At 43.6% G+C, this 16293-nt stretch overlaps 1 protein-coding gene across 6 annotated transcripts in view; it reads right to left on the reverse strand.

The window, feature by feature from the left end:
* Positions 1-16293, reverse strand: part of GPATCH8 (G-patch domain containing 8) — a 97268-nt gene that overhangs the window by 6365 nt on the left and 74610 nt on the right. For 5 of the 6 annotated variants that reach the window (XM_038385331.2, XM_038385333.2, XM_043503346.1 and 2 more), the window contains 2 exons: positions 15391-15427; positions 1086-1135 (listed from right to left, as the gene is read on the reverse strand). The exons of the other annotated variant lie outside the window; for it this stretch is intronic. In XM_038385331.2, the coding sequence (XP_038241259.1) occupies positions 1086-1135; positions 15391-15427 (87 nt within the window). The remainder of the gene's footprint in view (positions 1-1085; positions 1136-15390; positions 15428-16293) is intronic. 6 annotated transcript variants of the gene reach the window in all.

The raw sequence follows: 16293 nt of genomic DNA on the forward strand, positions 1-16293 counted from the left end.
TTATCCAGGTACATATCTCGAAAAGCAATGTACAAATTACAGTTGGGGGATGGGGGGGAAAAGACACTAGAACTGAACTCATTATGAAAGTGATTGTTTAATCAACAAAATGGAATACACTTTCTACCATGAGCAGTAACTCATTTTCCTGTATGTAGTGTTTGGACAGCGTGGAAAAACTTCCAATATCAGCAAGAACGCAGCATGGCTTTGCCTGTTTCTTAGTAAGTCCACTGAAAGAGAATCAGAAGTGGCACTGGATGCTGGAGAGGCACGGACTGGAAGCTTGGGGTAGAATGGGGAAACGGAGCTAGGTCCAAGTAGTTAACATTTTCTTGACCTAGGATGCGATTTTCAAAGCCCCTAGGAGAGCGTGATCCCCAAAGCTCATTAACTTTAATAGGCTGGGTGTCTAAATCCATTGGGCAGCTTTGAAAAATCTCAGTCTTCAACCTTAGGGGAAAAACGCTTTTTCCACTGATTAGCTTGCAAAAATACACAATTAGTTTAAGAGTGCAGTCCTGATCCATAGAGAAAACCAATAAGCAGCTCTGGCTAAGATTTTCAAAAGGGACTAGTAATTTTGGCTGCCTGGTTTTTGGTACCCAATTTGAGACACTTTAAAAGGGCCTGATTTTCAGAAAGTTCTGAGCACTCTCCCTCTGAAAAACAGATCCCTGTAAGGTGTGTACGTTGAGCTTCTAAAAATTGGGGAATTCAAAAATCAGTAGTCACTTTTGAAAAACCTTGGCCTATAATTTAACAATTGTTTACTTCAAAATATAACCTTTACTAAAGGCTGATTCTTGATTAGAACAGAACTGCACAGAGATATTCTTCACATGCTAGGATCTGAAAATCCATCAAACAGATCAAGTTTGAGGAACTGATTTTACCCAATGTAAAGTGAACATTGCTTTGTGAAAAAGATGAAGATTTGACAAGACGGGGGGATTCTCTTACCTAGTAATATTTACTAAATGTGATTGAGCTTTATCAAAAACAGAAGGGAGGACACGCGTACACACCCACAAAATAAGAAAAAAAAGAAATACAGCTACAGACACTAGTAGAAGGAAACTCACTCTTGTGATCTGGACTCCAAAATTAGAAGGATTTGCTTTCAACACATCAGCTGAAAATGTCACATCACAAAGAAAAAAGAAAGTAAAAATATAACAAGAGTGGAAAAGAGAAAAAATAAAAGCAAGCATTACTACATAAGCTCTCAGTATATCTGCAAACTATTATATTGACTAAAGAGCTGATCCATCAAAGCTAAAAGGTTCAGTTTCAGGGGTAAGAGGAAGGGAATGCATGAACATACACACACACAGCAATGATCCCACCTGGAATAACTGCTACTTCGATCAGGATGAAAAGGGCTTAGGGTCTGGGGGAGGGGGAAAAAGGGTAATATGTTAAATAATGAATAGTAAATTTTGAGAGGAAGAACAGCCTAAGCAATGGTATCAGCTTTTTCATGCAGATTAAAACTGCTTATCTAAATGCTCCAGGAAGTTAAAAGTCACCAACAGCTGGCAAAACAATTTAACTGGGGTTCGATGCCAAGTTTCTGGATTTTTCATCCATTTGGGGAAAAAATGACCCAGCTATTTACAATAAAAATGAATTACAACTTTTCACTTTGTATGCAGGGTGCAAACGCAGAACTCCCAGAAACCCACTGCCATCCTCCAGATGTGGCTTTAAACACCCACCTTTGGAACGTAATGCAGGCTTACTAGAGTTGCAGGCTCAAATATGGTGGTGCTGCCCACAGTGTAATCTTGTTTTCATTACACACACAGTTTAACCAGACAGTTAATGCTTCCTTCAACGCTGCTCGTTCCCCCACCCACAACACCACTTTTGATTTTGAAGTGAGAAATGCAATGCAAAGCACTAGGAAGTGCAGTATCACTATACTATACAAATATGCTGCCGACTATGTAAAGGAAGGGAATGAGATAGCTGAGCTGAATCTTTACCTGTGATTTGGGTAGGACAAAAGTAATTACACGGTTTTCAAGAGCCAAACCAAGTGTCCTAAAATCTGTGATTTCAGAGTAGCAGCCGTGTTAGTCTGTATCCACAAAAATCTGTGCTCCAGAAAATCCCCCACCTCCAGAAAAACAATCATCCGATTTTACATAAACTCTACATAACATGTCCCAATCCATAGTGTATTCCAGACACTCTAGCTATCAATATAAAAACTTCCGTGTATTGCCAACTATTCTCAATCAGTAAGAAAGTCTAAGTAAATAATAGTGCAATGGGAAATTCATTTACCATATGTTCTTGATAACTATGACCTGTGAATACTGGACTACAGGACACGTGGCATAATTCCTTTAATACCAATAGACAATGGTCAGGTTACTGTTCAATTTAATTCAGCAACAGTGCACATTAACTTTATTCACTGGATGTAAGGATGATCTAACGGCTAGCTTTAGCATTTTAAACTCTCCCACACACCACTGCACCATCATTCTTCAGGGTTGTACCAAATGAGATGTAAAATGAGAAATATTATGTAGTTAGTCTCTCTGGCTCTATGAAAGATGCTTTTTCAAACAAAAACAAAGTTTGGAAGTAGCCAAATGCCAAGAAATCTGGTTAATTTACTTGTATGTGAAACTTGTTAACAACCATGGAAAAACAAAAGACCAGTTTGCAAACCTATAAAAACAGATTACTATGGACACTAGATCCAAAAGTCCTTGTTCACAGGCAGTTTGGTAAGTGCAGAGCAACTTGTAGAGTGGTCTTACACAAAGTCCTGCCATGGAAAGAACAATTAGCTCCTCCTTTCCAAGTCCAGAATTGAACTAAGTAGCACATATGAACACAACAATGGATGACCAGTCAATGGAATTACAATACTCATAAAACCACCCATCGATTCAAACGCAATTGGGATAGAGACAACCAAAACCATCAAGGCCTAAATCTAGCAGAATCCGTGATTATGGGATGCCAATTTAAATTTTTCAACACACAAGGCCTCAACTTTCACAGAAACCTATTCAATAAACAATCTGCCTTGTACTAAAGCAATCATTTTTCCATCAAATGATTAACATGATTTCCATCAAAAGATTAACAAAATTTGTTAGTCTCTAAGGTGCCACAAGTACTCCTTTTCATTTTTCCATCTAAAATCCCTAAACAAATGCTCATCATCTAATTCTAAGGTCCCTAAACACATCAACAAGATCACTCCTTTCTTAAATACTGATTAATAAGAGACTTTTCTGTTATGAGCTTTACTAAACCAAATTACAATTTCATGCTGCAAGAGGATTTAGAAATCAGGAAATATTTTTTCCTGAAAAAAAGGCATGGCTTGAGGAACTGGCTTTCTTAGGAAGCAGAAATGCATTCCAAGTAGCAATACATTTAGTGACCTACTTCAGAACAAAAAAGTTACCAGAAAACCAAGAGTATTATTCACCACTTTATTAATCAAAATGCAGTAATGGTTATACTGAGAGATCACTTTCACAAAAATCGCACAAACTGGCCAATCAAGAAACACACAAGTCTCCAAGCCCTTAAATGAATTTTACCAGAATTTAGACACTACAGCTGGATAAGGCACTCAGATTGCACTGAGGAGAACATCACAAAACACTCTGAAATGCTTCATCCCATGGGATTGGTGGTGTTTTCATCCACAGCCACCAACCTCAGGTTGGATGGAGAGTGTGAATATTTTCCTCTGAGACTTAGATCTTGATCCTGTGCCAATGGAAGGCAAAATTCCCCAATGATTTCAGGCGCTTGCAGAACAGGGTTTCTAGAGCTCTCTAGATACCATAGTAATCTGGTGCACAGAAAGAAGTAATCACAGAAGTGTGTCTTATGATGCCATGAGCTGCTGGCATTTAAAGCAACTAACTTACAACCCTCCTACAAAATATGCCCACAGACTTTTCTAGCTCAAACAGACTACATTCCTGGATGATTTTAAAATTTATGCTACATACAAGACTCTGGAGATATGCCCATCACAGGCACATAAGGAAGACTCAGTCAAGGTAAACAGCTGCTCAGCAGAGCATGCAAGAACAAACAGTAAAGCCAGAATTCTGACCCATTAAGTAACCAAAGCATTCCAGACTGAAGTTCACTTTACACCATTTAATCTGGTACCTATTTTATTAGGGTACAAGACAGCTGAGTCTGCTCAGTATTTATTTTCCGCTCAGAACTCTTTGGACAGAAGGAGAAACCTAATCTGAAACAAAATCATGCATAGATCTCAGTTGTGGGGAGAGAGGAGAAATGTTTACTCATGGTCTTTAGCATGCATCTGCCTTCATATAGAACTCAAGTACAGAGGACTTCATACAGTGAAGAGAATACCCTTCTACTCGGTGTTGTATGTTATAAAGTAGAGACTCTGGCAACACTAAAGCAGTAATAGTCTGCTGTAAAAATGAAACAAGTATCTTAGAACCAACTGAAATATGAGGATGTAAGAGTTTTTATGAAGAATGGCACATTTTGGAAGGCTATTTTGTTAGTTCTCTCAGTGCAGTGATGCTCTTCCCCTTGTGTGTCTGCATTATTCCATATTGTGACAGGGCAAGGCCAGATGGCTATGGAAGAGTAGTGGGAGATAGATATATTAACTCCAGGCTAAACAAATCCCTGGTACCAGGATAAGTGAAATGGCAGCTGCTCCAGGTCAATTAAGACACCTGGGGCCAATTAAGAACTTTCCAGAAGGCAGGGAGAAGGCTAGGTTGATTGGGACACCTGAAGCCAATCAGGGGCTGGATGAAACTAATTAAAAGCTTCCCAGTTAGTCAGGTGGGTGTGCATGTCAGGAGCTGTGGGAGGAAGTTGCGCGGTTGGAGAGACTGAGTAGTACACACCATATCAGGTACAAGGAAGGAGGCCCTGAGGTAAGGGTGAAGTGGAGCTTGAGGAAGTGAGGGCTGCTGTGGGGGAAGTAGCCCAGGGAATTGTATACGTCATGTTTCTAAAAGGTCAGCTACCATAGCTGATACTATTAGGGTCCCTGGGCTGGAGCCCGGAGTAGAGGGTGGGCCCGGGCTCCCCCCGACCTTTGACCCTGATCAATCACTGAGACTGGGAGACAACAGAGACTGCAAGGAAGGATAACTTCTCCTCACCTCCCTTGCTGGCTTATGATGAAAATGGCTCAGTAGACTGTGACCCTTGTCTCTAGAGAGAGAAGGGTTACGTGGAGGGTCACAGTGAGTCTCCGAGGCTAGCAAAATCCGCCAGGAAACACGGGACCCACGGAGGCAAGGACAGAGCTTTGTCACAACTGGTGTCAGGAGTGGGACTTCGTTCACAGCGTGGCGGAAGAAAGGTTTAAAAAAAATGCACTGGGGGTTTGGATTTTTTTTTGTTTTGGTTTTTGTTTGCTTTGTACCACAAAGGAGGAAGTGGTCAGAGCTCTGGTACAAGCCACGGCAGCCCAGCAGGAGGCCACCCGGGTTCAGGCAATGGCACAAGAGGAGTCTATGCAGCTACAGCAGGAAACCAATCAATTATTGATGAGCCAGGCGACCCAAGATCGTGCCCTCTTGAGAGAGGTGGTGGACCAGCTGAAGATCCTCACCACCCAGGCGTCCGACAGGACGCAAACCCTGAGGGCCACTGGTTGTCTGCCAAAGATGACGTCAGGAGATGACGTAGAGGCACATCTCCTCTCATTCAAAGGGACTGCTCAGCGTGAGGTGTGGCCCCAGGAGCAGTGGGCCAACATCCTTGCCTCTTTGTGTGGAGAGGCCCAGAAGGCCTACTTTGACTTGCCTGCCACAGACTATACCCATCTGAAGGCAGAGATCCTAACACAAGCAGGGGTAATGGCAGCAGTAAGGGCCGAGTGGTTCCATGAGTGGTAATACCAGGAGAACAAACCCCCAAGGTCCCAGCTATTCGACCTCATACACCTCGCACGGAAGTGGTTACAGCCCGAGGTGTGCAGGCCGGAGGAGATTTTGGAAACCCTGGTCATAGACCATTCCATGTGGGGATTGCCGCCAGATCTCTGCAAATGGGTAGGCCAGAACGATCCGTCCACGTACGACGAGATAACACTGGTAGAAAGAGGGATGACAGCCAGGGGACTGACCCAACTACCCAAGGAAGGACCCTTTCAAAGCAAGCACCCTACCCCAACCCTGGAAGGTTGAGCAGCCAAACCCCCTGGGGAGTTCTAGGTGGAAGAAGGGGGGGGTGCCGAAAACCAGCGGGGATCCCAGAAGGAAGGGATTGGCCTGAGTGGGGGGAGCCCCGGGACTAAACCCCCTAACCCCCATGATAGGGGAGTGATTAAAAGCAATTACAGATGTTATTCATGTGGGGAGTGGGGACACATAGCAGCACAGTGTCCCAGCACTGAGGAGCCTATGCAATGTAACTTGGGGGATTGGGAGGTCCTGTGCTCCCTTATCCACCTCGCGGGGGTTGCATTAGCCCCGCATAATTACACCAGGCCAGTGAGGATAAATGGAGCAGAGACTACAGTGCTTGTGGACTCTGGGAGTGCTATCATCCTCATATCGGGTAAGCTGGTAAAAAATAGTCAGCTGCTACAAACCAAACGCGTAGCAGTGACGTGCGTGCATGGGGCCGTGAGCCGTTACCCCACCATCCCAGTGGAGACAGAGGTTCAGGGAAACACCATTGAGGTGACCGTGGGCGTAGTTCCTAAACTCCCATATCCTGTAGATATGGGGAGGGACTATCCAATCCAGGGTTTGATAATTTACTCCCCCTGGAGAGGCTGGAGGGAGGTGGGGACCCTGAGAACAGCGACTTGTCACCAGGGGAATGTCAACCCCCAATGTTCGCTGAGATTTCTCAGGATCTGTTCTCAGCCCCCCGAAAGACAAAAAAGGAGAGGAAGGCCGCAAAGGCTTTAGGAACCCGGATCCTACCCAGGGCCAGAAGACCTCCCTAGTAGGCAGATGGACGCGAGCAGCCAGCAGAGAAACTTCCACCACAGAAGGTGAGCCAGAGGCTGCCCCCAGCCATGACGGCGGCAAGCCGTTGGAAGAAGCAGAAGCCGGCCCCTGGGAGCTTGGGCAGGTTAGTCCCGGGAGAGAGACTTTTGGGCGGGACCAGGCGGAGGACCCCAGATATGATGCCAGGAAAGAGGTGGCCGAGATCGATGGGATACCCATGGATGGGAAGGTCTGGGGTCCTGGACCTTACTTTATAGCGAAAGAAAGATCTCCTGTACCACGTGGTGCAAATGCAGCAGCAAGAGATACAACAACTTCTGGTGCCACGAAAACATCAAAAAGCCATATTGAGTCTTGCCCACAGTCACCTGTTTGGAGGACACCTAGGGGAAGAGAAAACCCAGGCACGGATCCTGCGGAGGTACTTCTGGCCAGGAGTACATGAAGATGTCCGGCGATACTGCACCTCTTGTCTGGAGTGTCTATTATATAGCCCTCGCCTGCACTTGCGGGCTCCTTTGGTACCTCTTCCAATAATAGACGTTCCTTTTGAATGGATAGCCATGGACCTGGTAGGGCCCCTAGAGAAGACAGCTTGGGGCCACCAGCATGTGCTTGTTGTACTAGACTATGCAACCTGGTACCCGGAAGCTGTTCCCCTGCGCAACACAGCTTCCAAGACAATAGCTAAGGAGCTAGTACAGATCTTTGCCCAGGTTGGGCTACCCAAGGAGATATTGATTGATCAAGAGACACCTTTCATGTCCAAGCTGATGAAAGATTTCTGTTCACTGCTCCATGTACAAGCCCTACGGACCTCTGTATACCACCCGCAAACAGATGGCCTTCTGGAAAGGTTCAATAGAACCCTGAGGGCCATGATCAGGAAAGTTCCCAGATATAGACTGGAGGACCAGTGCTAGTAATAATAATAGGGCTCAGATTTTTCTAGATGCGATAGCTGATAGATTCCTTCATCAAATAGTTGCTGAACCGACTAGAGGGGATGCCATTTTAGATTTAATTTTGGTGAGTAGCAAGGACCTCATAGAAGAAATGGTTGTAGGGGATAATCTTGGCTCAAGTGATCATGAGCTAATTCAGTTCAAACTAAATGGAAGGATTAACAAAAATAAATCTGCAACTAGAGTTTTTTGATTTCAAAAGGGCTGACTTTCAAAAAGTAAGAAAATTAGTTAGGGAAGTGGATTGGATTGAAGAATTTATGGATCTAAAGGTAGAGGAGGCCTGGGATTACTTTAAATCAAAGCTGCAGAAGCTATCGGAAGCCTGTATCCCAAGAAAGGGGAAAAAATTCATAGGCAGGAGTTGTAAACCAAGCTGGATGAGCAACATCTTAGAGAGGTGATTAAGAAGAAGCAGAAAGCATACAGGGAGTGGAAGATGGGAGGGATCAGCAAGGAAAGCTACCTTATTGAGGTCAGAACATGTAGGGATAAAGTGAGACAGGCTAAAAGTCAAGTCGGACCTTGCAAAAGGAATTAAAACCAATAGTAAAAGGTTCTATAGCCATATAAATAAGAAGAAAATTAAGAAAGAAGAAGTGGGGCTGCTAAACACTGAGGATGGAGTGGAGGTTAAAGATAATCTGAGCATGGCCCAATATCGAAACAAATACTTTGCCTCAGTCTTTAATAAGGCTAAAGAGGATCTTAGGGATAATGGTAGCATGACAAATGGGAATGAGGATATAGAGGTAGATATTACCATATCTGAGGTAGAAGCGAAACTCAAACAGCTTAAAGGGACTAAATCGGGGGGCCCAGATAATCTTCATCCAAGAATATTAAAGGAATTGGCACCTGAAATTGCAAGCCCATTAGCAAGAATTTTTAATGAATCTGTAAACTCAGGAGTTGTACCGAATGATTGGAGAATTGCTAATATAGTTCCTATTTTTAAGAAAGGAAAAAAAAGTGATCCGGGTAACTACAGGCCAGTTAGTTTGACATCTGTAGTATGCAAGGTCCTGGAAAAAATTCTGAAGGAGAAATTAGTTAAGGACATTGAAGTCAATAGTAAATGGGACAAAATACAACATGGTTTTACAAAAGATATTGTGCCAAACCAACCTTTTTTGAAAAAGTAACAGATTTTTTAGATAAGGGAAACGCAATGGATCTAATTTACCTAGATTTCAGTAAGGCATTTGATACCGTGCCACATGGGGAATTATTAGTTAAATTGGAGAAGATGGGGATCAATATGAACATCAAAAGGTGGATAAGGAATTGGTTAAAGGGGAGACTGCAACGGGTCCTACTGAAAGGAGAACTGTCAGGTTGGAGGGAGGTTGCCAGTGGAGTTCCTCAGGGATCGGTTTTGGGACCAATCTTATTTAATCTTTTTATTACTGACCTTGGCACAAAAAGTGGGAGTGTGCTAATAAAGTTTGCAGATGATACAAAGCTGGGAGGTATTGCCAATTCGGAGAAGGATCGGGATATTATACAGGAGGATCTGGATGACCTTGTAAACTGGAGTAATAGTAATAGGATGAAATTTAATAGTGAGAAGTGTAAGGTTATGCATTTAGGGATTAACAACAAGAATTTTAGTTATAAATTGGGGACGCATCAATTAGAAGTAATGGAGGAGGAGAAGGACCTTGGAGTATTGGTTAATCATAGGATGACTATGAGCTGCCAATGTGATATGGCTGTGTAAAAAGCTAATGCGGTTTTGGGATGCATCAGGAGAGGCATTTCCAGTAGGGATAAGGAGGTTTTAGTACCATTATACAAGGCACTGGTGAGACCTCACCTAGAATACTGCGGGCAGTTCTGGTCTCCCATGTTTAAAAAGGATGAATTCAAACTGGAGCAGGTACAGAGAAGGGCTACTAGGATGATGCGAGGAATGGAAAATTTGTCTTATGAAAGGAGACTTAAGGAGCTTGGCTTGTTTAGCCTAACTCAAAGAAGGTTGAGGGGAGATATGATTGCTCCCTATAAATATATCAGAGGGATAAATACAGGAGAGGGAGAGGAATTATTTAAGCTCAGCACTAATATGGACACAAGAACAAATGGGTATAAACTGGCCACCAGGAAGTTTAGACTTGAAATTAGACGAAGGTTTCTAACCATCAGAGGAGTGAAGTTTTGGAATAGCCTTCCAAGGAAAGCAGTGGGGGCAAAAGATCTATCTGGTTTTAAGATTCTACTCGATAAGTTTATGGAGGAGATGGTATGATGGGATAATGGGATTTTGGTAAGTAATTATCTTTAAATATTCAGGGTAAATAGGACTAATCCCCTGAGGTGGGATATTAGATGGATGGGATCTGAGTTACCCAGGAAAGAATTTTCTGTAGTATCTGGCTGGTGAATCTTGCCCATATGCTCAGGGTTTAGCTGATCGCCATATTTGGGGTCGGGAAGGAATTTTCCTCCAGGGCAGATTGGAGAGGCCCTCGAGGTTTTTCACCTTCCTCTGTAGCATGGGGCATGGGTGACTTGAGGGAGGCTTCTCAAATCATGGTTTAAAGACTTCAAGGAGCAGAGGACTTCAATAGCTCAGACATGGGTGAGGTTTTTCGTAGGAGAGGGTGCGTGAGATTCTGTGGCCTGCGCTGTGCAGGAGGTCGGACTAGATGATCAGAATGGTCCCCTCTGACCTTAGTATCTATGAATCTATGACACTTTTCATGTCCAAGCTGATGAAAGATTTCTGTTCATTACTCCATGCACAAGCCCTACAGACCTCTGTATACCACCCGCAAACAGATGGCCTTATGGAAAGGTTCAATAGGACCCTCAAGGCCATTGTCAGGAAAGTTGTGAGCCGGAATGGGAAAAAGACTGGAATACCCTATTGCCTTACCTCATGTTCGCCATCCAGGAGGTTCCGCAAGCCTCCACAGGTTTCTCTCCGTTCGACTACTATATGGGTGCCACCCTTGGGGCATACTGGATATAGCCAGAGAAGCCTAGGAAGAGAAGCCAAATCCTGGAAGGAACATAGTTGAGCACGTACTGCAGATGAGAGATCGGATAGCCCAAGTTACGCCCATTGTACGGGAACACTTGGAGAGAGCACAGGAGACTCAACGAACCCATTATAACCACCAAGTGAAGCTTTGACGGTTCCAACCAGAGGATCGGGTGATGGTACTGGTGCCCACAGCAGAAAGTAAACTGTTGGCCCAGTGGCAGGGACCCTAAAAAATAATCGAAGCCGTGGGAGAGGTGAACTATAAGGTGCGGCAGCCAGGCTGCCGGAAATTGGAGCAAATTTACCACATCAATCTTCTAAAACCTTGGAACAATCGAGAGACATGCTTGGTCATGCAGGAGACCTTTCCACAGGAGGATAACTTACACGAGCAAGTGAGGATATCATCCGACTTGACGCCGATCCAAAAGATCGAGGTAGCCGACATGATTAATCGCAACAGAGATGTGTTCTCTACAAAACCACGGCGGACGACTGAAACCTATCACCATATCCGCACGATCCCCGGAGCCAAAGTAACATTGAGACCCTACCGAATCCCAGAAGCCAAAAGAGAGGAAATCAAGGCCGAAGTAAAGAAAAGGTTAGAATTCCAGTCCGATTGTTCTAGTGCCTAAACTTGACGGTACCAGGAGATTCTTTAATGACTTTCGCCGACTGAATGAAATATCCCAGTTTGATGCATACCCCATACCACGCATCGACAAACTGGTTGACCGACTGGGTAGTACCCAATTCTTGACTATACTGGATCTGATAAAAGGGTACTGGCAGATTCCTCTGACCAAAGAAGCTAAAGAAAAGACAGCATTCTCCACCCCGGATGGGCTATTCCAGTACACTGCCTTCCTTTTGGACTACATGGGGCCACAGCCACATTCCAGCGCCTCATGGATAAGCTGCTATGCCCCCATACTAATTATACAGCTGCATACCCAGATGATATCATCCATACGCCAGACTGGGGAACCCACTTGGAGAAAGTTGAGGCAGTACTGCACACCTTAAGGTAGGCTGGCCTCACTGCTAATCCCGCTAAATGTGCCACAGGGCTAGCAGAGGCTAGGTACCTGGGATATATTGTGGGAAGGGGCATAGCGAAGCCCCAAATGAATAAGCTAAAGGCAATTCAAAACTGGCCCCGGTTGACCCGAAAGAAGCAGGTCCGTGCGTTCCTACACGTGGTAGGCTACTACCGAAGGTTTATTCCCCACTTCGCCACTAGGGCAAGTCCCCTAATGGACCTGGTGAAGGCCCGAGGTCCAGACATGGTAAAGTGGACCGACGCAGCAGAGGGGGCATTTACAGACCTTTGGACGGCCCTCTGTAATGACCCCGTACTCATAGCCTCGGACTTCAACAGGGAATTTATTTTACAAACAGACGCTTCCGAGGTGGGGTTGGGAGCAGTTCTGTTGCAAATGGTTGGAGAAGAGGAACACCCGATCCTCTACCTAAGCAGAAAGCTTCTCCCAAGAGAACAGAAATATGCAGTAGTCAAGAGAGAATGTTTTGCTGTCAAACGGGCTATGGAGACACTGCGATATTACCTCTTAGGTTGGCGATTTACTCTTGTGACAGACCATGCACCCCTCCAGTGGATGCAGCGGAATAAGGAGAAGAATGCAAGGGTCACCAGGTGGTTCTTATCCCTCCAACCATTCCAGTTCCGCATACGGCATAGGGCTGGATGCCACCATGGCAACGCTGATGGTCTGTCACGAGCATACTGCCTGGCATCCCAAGTTGCTCAATTCTATGGTGTTGAGCGGGGGGGGAATATGTGATAGGGCAAGGGCAGATGGCTATGGAAGAGTAGCGGGAGATAGATATATTAACTCCAGGCTAAACAAATCCCTGGTACCAGGATAAGTGAAATGGCAGCTGCTCCAGGTCAATTAAGACACCTGGGGCCAATTAAGAACTTTCCAGAAGGCAGGGAGAAGGCTAGGTTGATTGGGACACCTGAAGCCAATCAGGGGCTGGCTGAAACTAGTTAAAAGCTTCCCAGTTAGTCAGGTGGGAGTGCATGTCAAGAGCTGTGGGAAGAAGTTGCACGGTTGGAGAGGCTGAGTGGTACACACCATATCAGGTACAAGGAAGGAGGCCCTGAGATAAGGGTGAAGTGGAGCTTGAGGAAGTGAGGGCTGCTGTGGGGGAAGTAGCCCAGGGAATTGTATACATCATGTTTCTAAAAGGTCAGCTACCATAGCTGATACTATTAGGGTCCCTGGGCTGGAGCCCGGAGTAGAGGGTGGGCCCGGGCTCCCCCCTGACCTTTGACCCTGATCAATCACCAAGACTGGGAGACAACAGAGACTGTGCAAGGAAGGATAACTTCTCCTCACCTCCCTCACTGGCTTATGATGAAAATGGGTCAGTAGACTGTGACCCTTGTCTCTAGAGAAGGGAGGGTTACGTGGCGGGTCACAGTGAGCCTCTGAGGCTAGCAAAGCCTCCAGGAAACACGGGACCCACAGAGGCAAGGACAGAGCTTTGTCACAATATATAACATGGGAAGTTATTTAACAGAACTGGATCCCCACTGCTCTGGGCATACTACAGAACTATATCTTATCTACGCTACATCTGGAATTTGTTGCCTTGTGAATGCTAAGAATATCAGCGAAGGGCAATAGCTTTCAGTGAGACAAAGATGAAATGAGAATCCACTTCCGTCACACCAAGTCTGTGTCCAACACACAAGTTGATGCAAAAACACTTGTCTTGCTACACGAGTGTAAAAAATAAGTGCAAAGTTATATTCATTTTTATGAAATGAAATACAGAATCTCTAAACGTATGCACAATGAATGACAGACCATATAGTTCTCTCCCAGCAGCTTATATAATACAGGACAAACTCATGTGAAAGGTTCAGAAAACCAGTATCTGCTGTTATATATTAAAAAGTACACTAATTTTATTTAATAGCAGTTGGCAGAGAGATGAGGACAGTAGCCTGGAAGGGATGGATTCTCTAGTTGGATCATATTGTTGCATGATCTGCATTCTATTTAAAGTAAATCTGCAATCCTCACACCTGTGAACATTCTGGGGCCCTCCCATTTGAAGACAAGACTAGCCACGGAATACTCAACTATCCTGTGCTTTTAGGGTACTACACATGGAGCACTTTCCTTTCTGCTGGGCGGTGCAATGATGCTTCTCCTCTTACTTGGCACAACAGCAATGGAAAACTGACCAGTGGATATAGATAGGAAAGTTCAGAAAACATTTGATCGATGCTATGTTACAGAACTTAAAACTTCCTGGAGTCAAATGAGAGGATGATTTAAAAACAAAACAAAAAAAAAAAAAAAAAGAAAAAGCAAGAAGCCGTAAGATTTAAGAGGACGACGGTTACAGGTTCAGGAGTTTTGAAAAGCTGTAGTGTATGATAATACACAATTCAGAAGATGGAGGATCCCTGTCTGATCTGATGATCATCAATATTGTATGACTTATTAAAATAGGGCCCTAAAAGGAGAACAGCAGCCATTTTTGCTTCTTAATGTAAATATAGAATATTTGAGCGCCGAGGCTGAAGAGCTACATGTATTATTCCAAGCCACATAGAGCTGGTTTAATTCAAAGGTGACTAATGTAGCACCACAAAGAGAGTGAGAAATCTGCCACCCTCATAAAACACAAGGGCTTTGGTGCACTCCCTACATGCCTAATGGTATGCATTTGAGTTGAGGGATTAACTGTGAGGAGGGGTTCTTTTCTATATCACTAAATCAGCTGCTAGCTACCCAAGTATTCCCTTCATCCACACTTTCTTTTTGAATTTGAACCTTTAATAAAAGGCTGTCATTGGGATTTTTGCAGCTTCAGAGGTGGGAGAGTGCACACATAACCGTTAACGTTTGGTTGTCAAACGTTAACAGCTCTCCCTTCATTTAGAAATCTCCATTAAAAATTATAGTAGCTTTCCATGGCATAAAGCAAAATTAACCCTTTTTAACTGCTCTTTCAATGTACTCAAAAAGGCTTAATTTATTTGAGTCATTTTTCCCCTTCTGCATGAATATCGGTTGTCATAATAAGTCCTCAAGTTTTTCCTCAGAGGAATTTACTACTCTGAGGATGGGGTTATACTCTTTAAAACATCCATTACATCCTCTGATTTTCAAATGTTAACCATTTTTGTCCTTAAAAATAAGGTTATTTCCCAGATATTCTGGTTAAAAACTTTGAGAATTAAACCAGCCAATGGGTCTTGGCAGTCACAAGAATATGTATTTCACAATTTAATGCACAATTCAAAATCTGAAAAATTCCAGAGAGACAATTCCTGGTTTTTGAATTTGGTTGCGCGGCTGGAGAACTCAAATATATCCCTCCATTAACAAACCAACATAATAACCAGGACTTTCCCTTTATAGTTTTAATGTCGACAACTTGGTGGCAGGTCCAAAATTTACTGGGTAGGGATCAATACACTTACCTATTGTCCCTGATTCGCAATAATCCTGAGTTCCTTCCTGGAATACAAGACAGTGTCTTTATATCTTGGGAATAGAAGGAGATGTAGGGATGGAAGATCTATTTAATACGGATAAAGTAATGTCCACTGAGCAGTTTTAGAAATAAGCAAACTGCCATTTTAAAGTATTTAAAAGCAAAGACTATTCTCAAAGGAAATTTACTCTTGACAAGTAATATGCTATGGAAAATGTAAACTAAAGTTATTGTCTTAAGAATTTCTCCCTCTCTCACATCTGTATCGGATCACTATTGCCAAGCACACCAAACTCCAGAGGTTTGGTATATTTATCACTAAGGTTGTTGTGGGGTCTTGTTTTCCCCAGCAATAAAGCCAAATGGGAAATGTAAGTTCCCAGCGTACGTCATACTTAAGTTTTAGTTGAGAAGAAAAATGATCCAAAACAAGTATGAATTAGGAAATCAAGTCTGCATGTGCTTTATTTAATCTCAGTCCCCTATATATTCTGGCAATAGGCAGAATGTGATTCACCTTAACTGCATCTTCTCTTTTCCTGTTGGAATCTCTCTACTGTATAGAATTAGATAATAAAAAGTCAATCTCACTTCTAAAATGTCCTCTCTTATCACACCTTCATTATTTCTTTGAAAGGTAACCATTACTGCTGCCTTTTCCATGAAGAGGCTGCACAACCAAGGAAAAATATTCTAGAAAATGGGACAGCTTTTTAAAAATTTTGAACTTCAACTAAAGGTTATGCAGAACAACTTGCACTTGGTTTACTTTAGCACACTAGTCCTCCTTTTGGGCTAATTAACTAATCTTAATAACTACTTGCATAAATCAATGCTCAAGAAGAATATTTGCCTTTGTCTTCTTCACATCACTGCTTCCTTCACTGAT

Source organism: Dermochelys coriacea, chromosome 27, assembly GCF_009764565.3.
Source record: "Dermochelys coriacea isolate rDerCor1 chromosome 27, rDerCor1.pri.v4, whole genome shotgun sequence".
Taxonomy (NCBI): Eukaryota; Metazoa; Chordata; order Testudines; family Dermochelyidae; genus Dermochelys; species Dermochelys coriacea.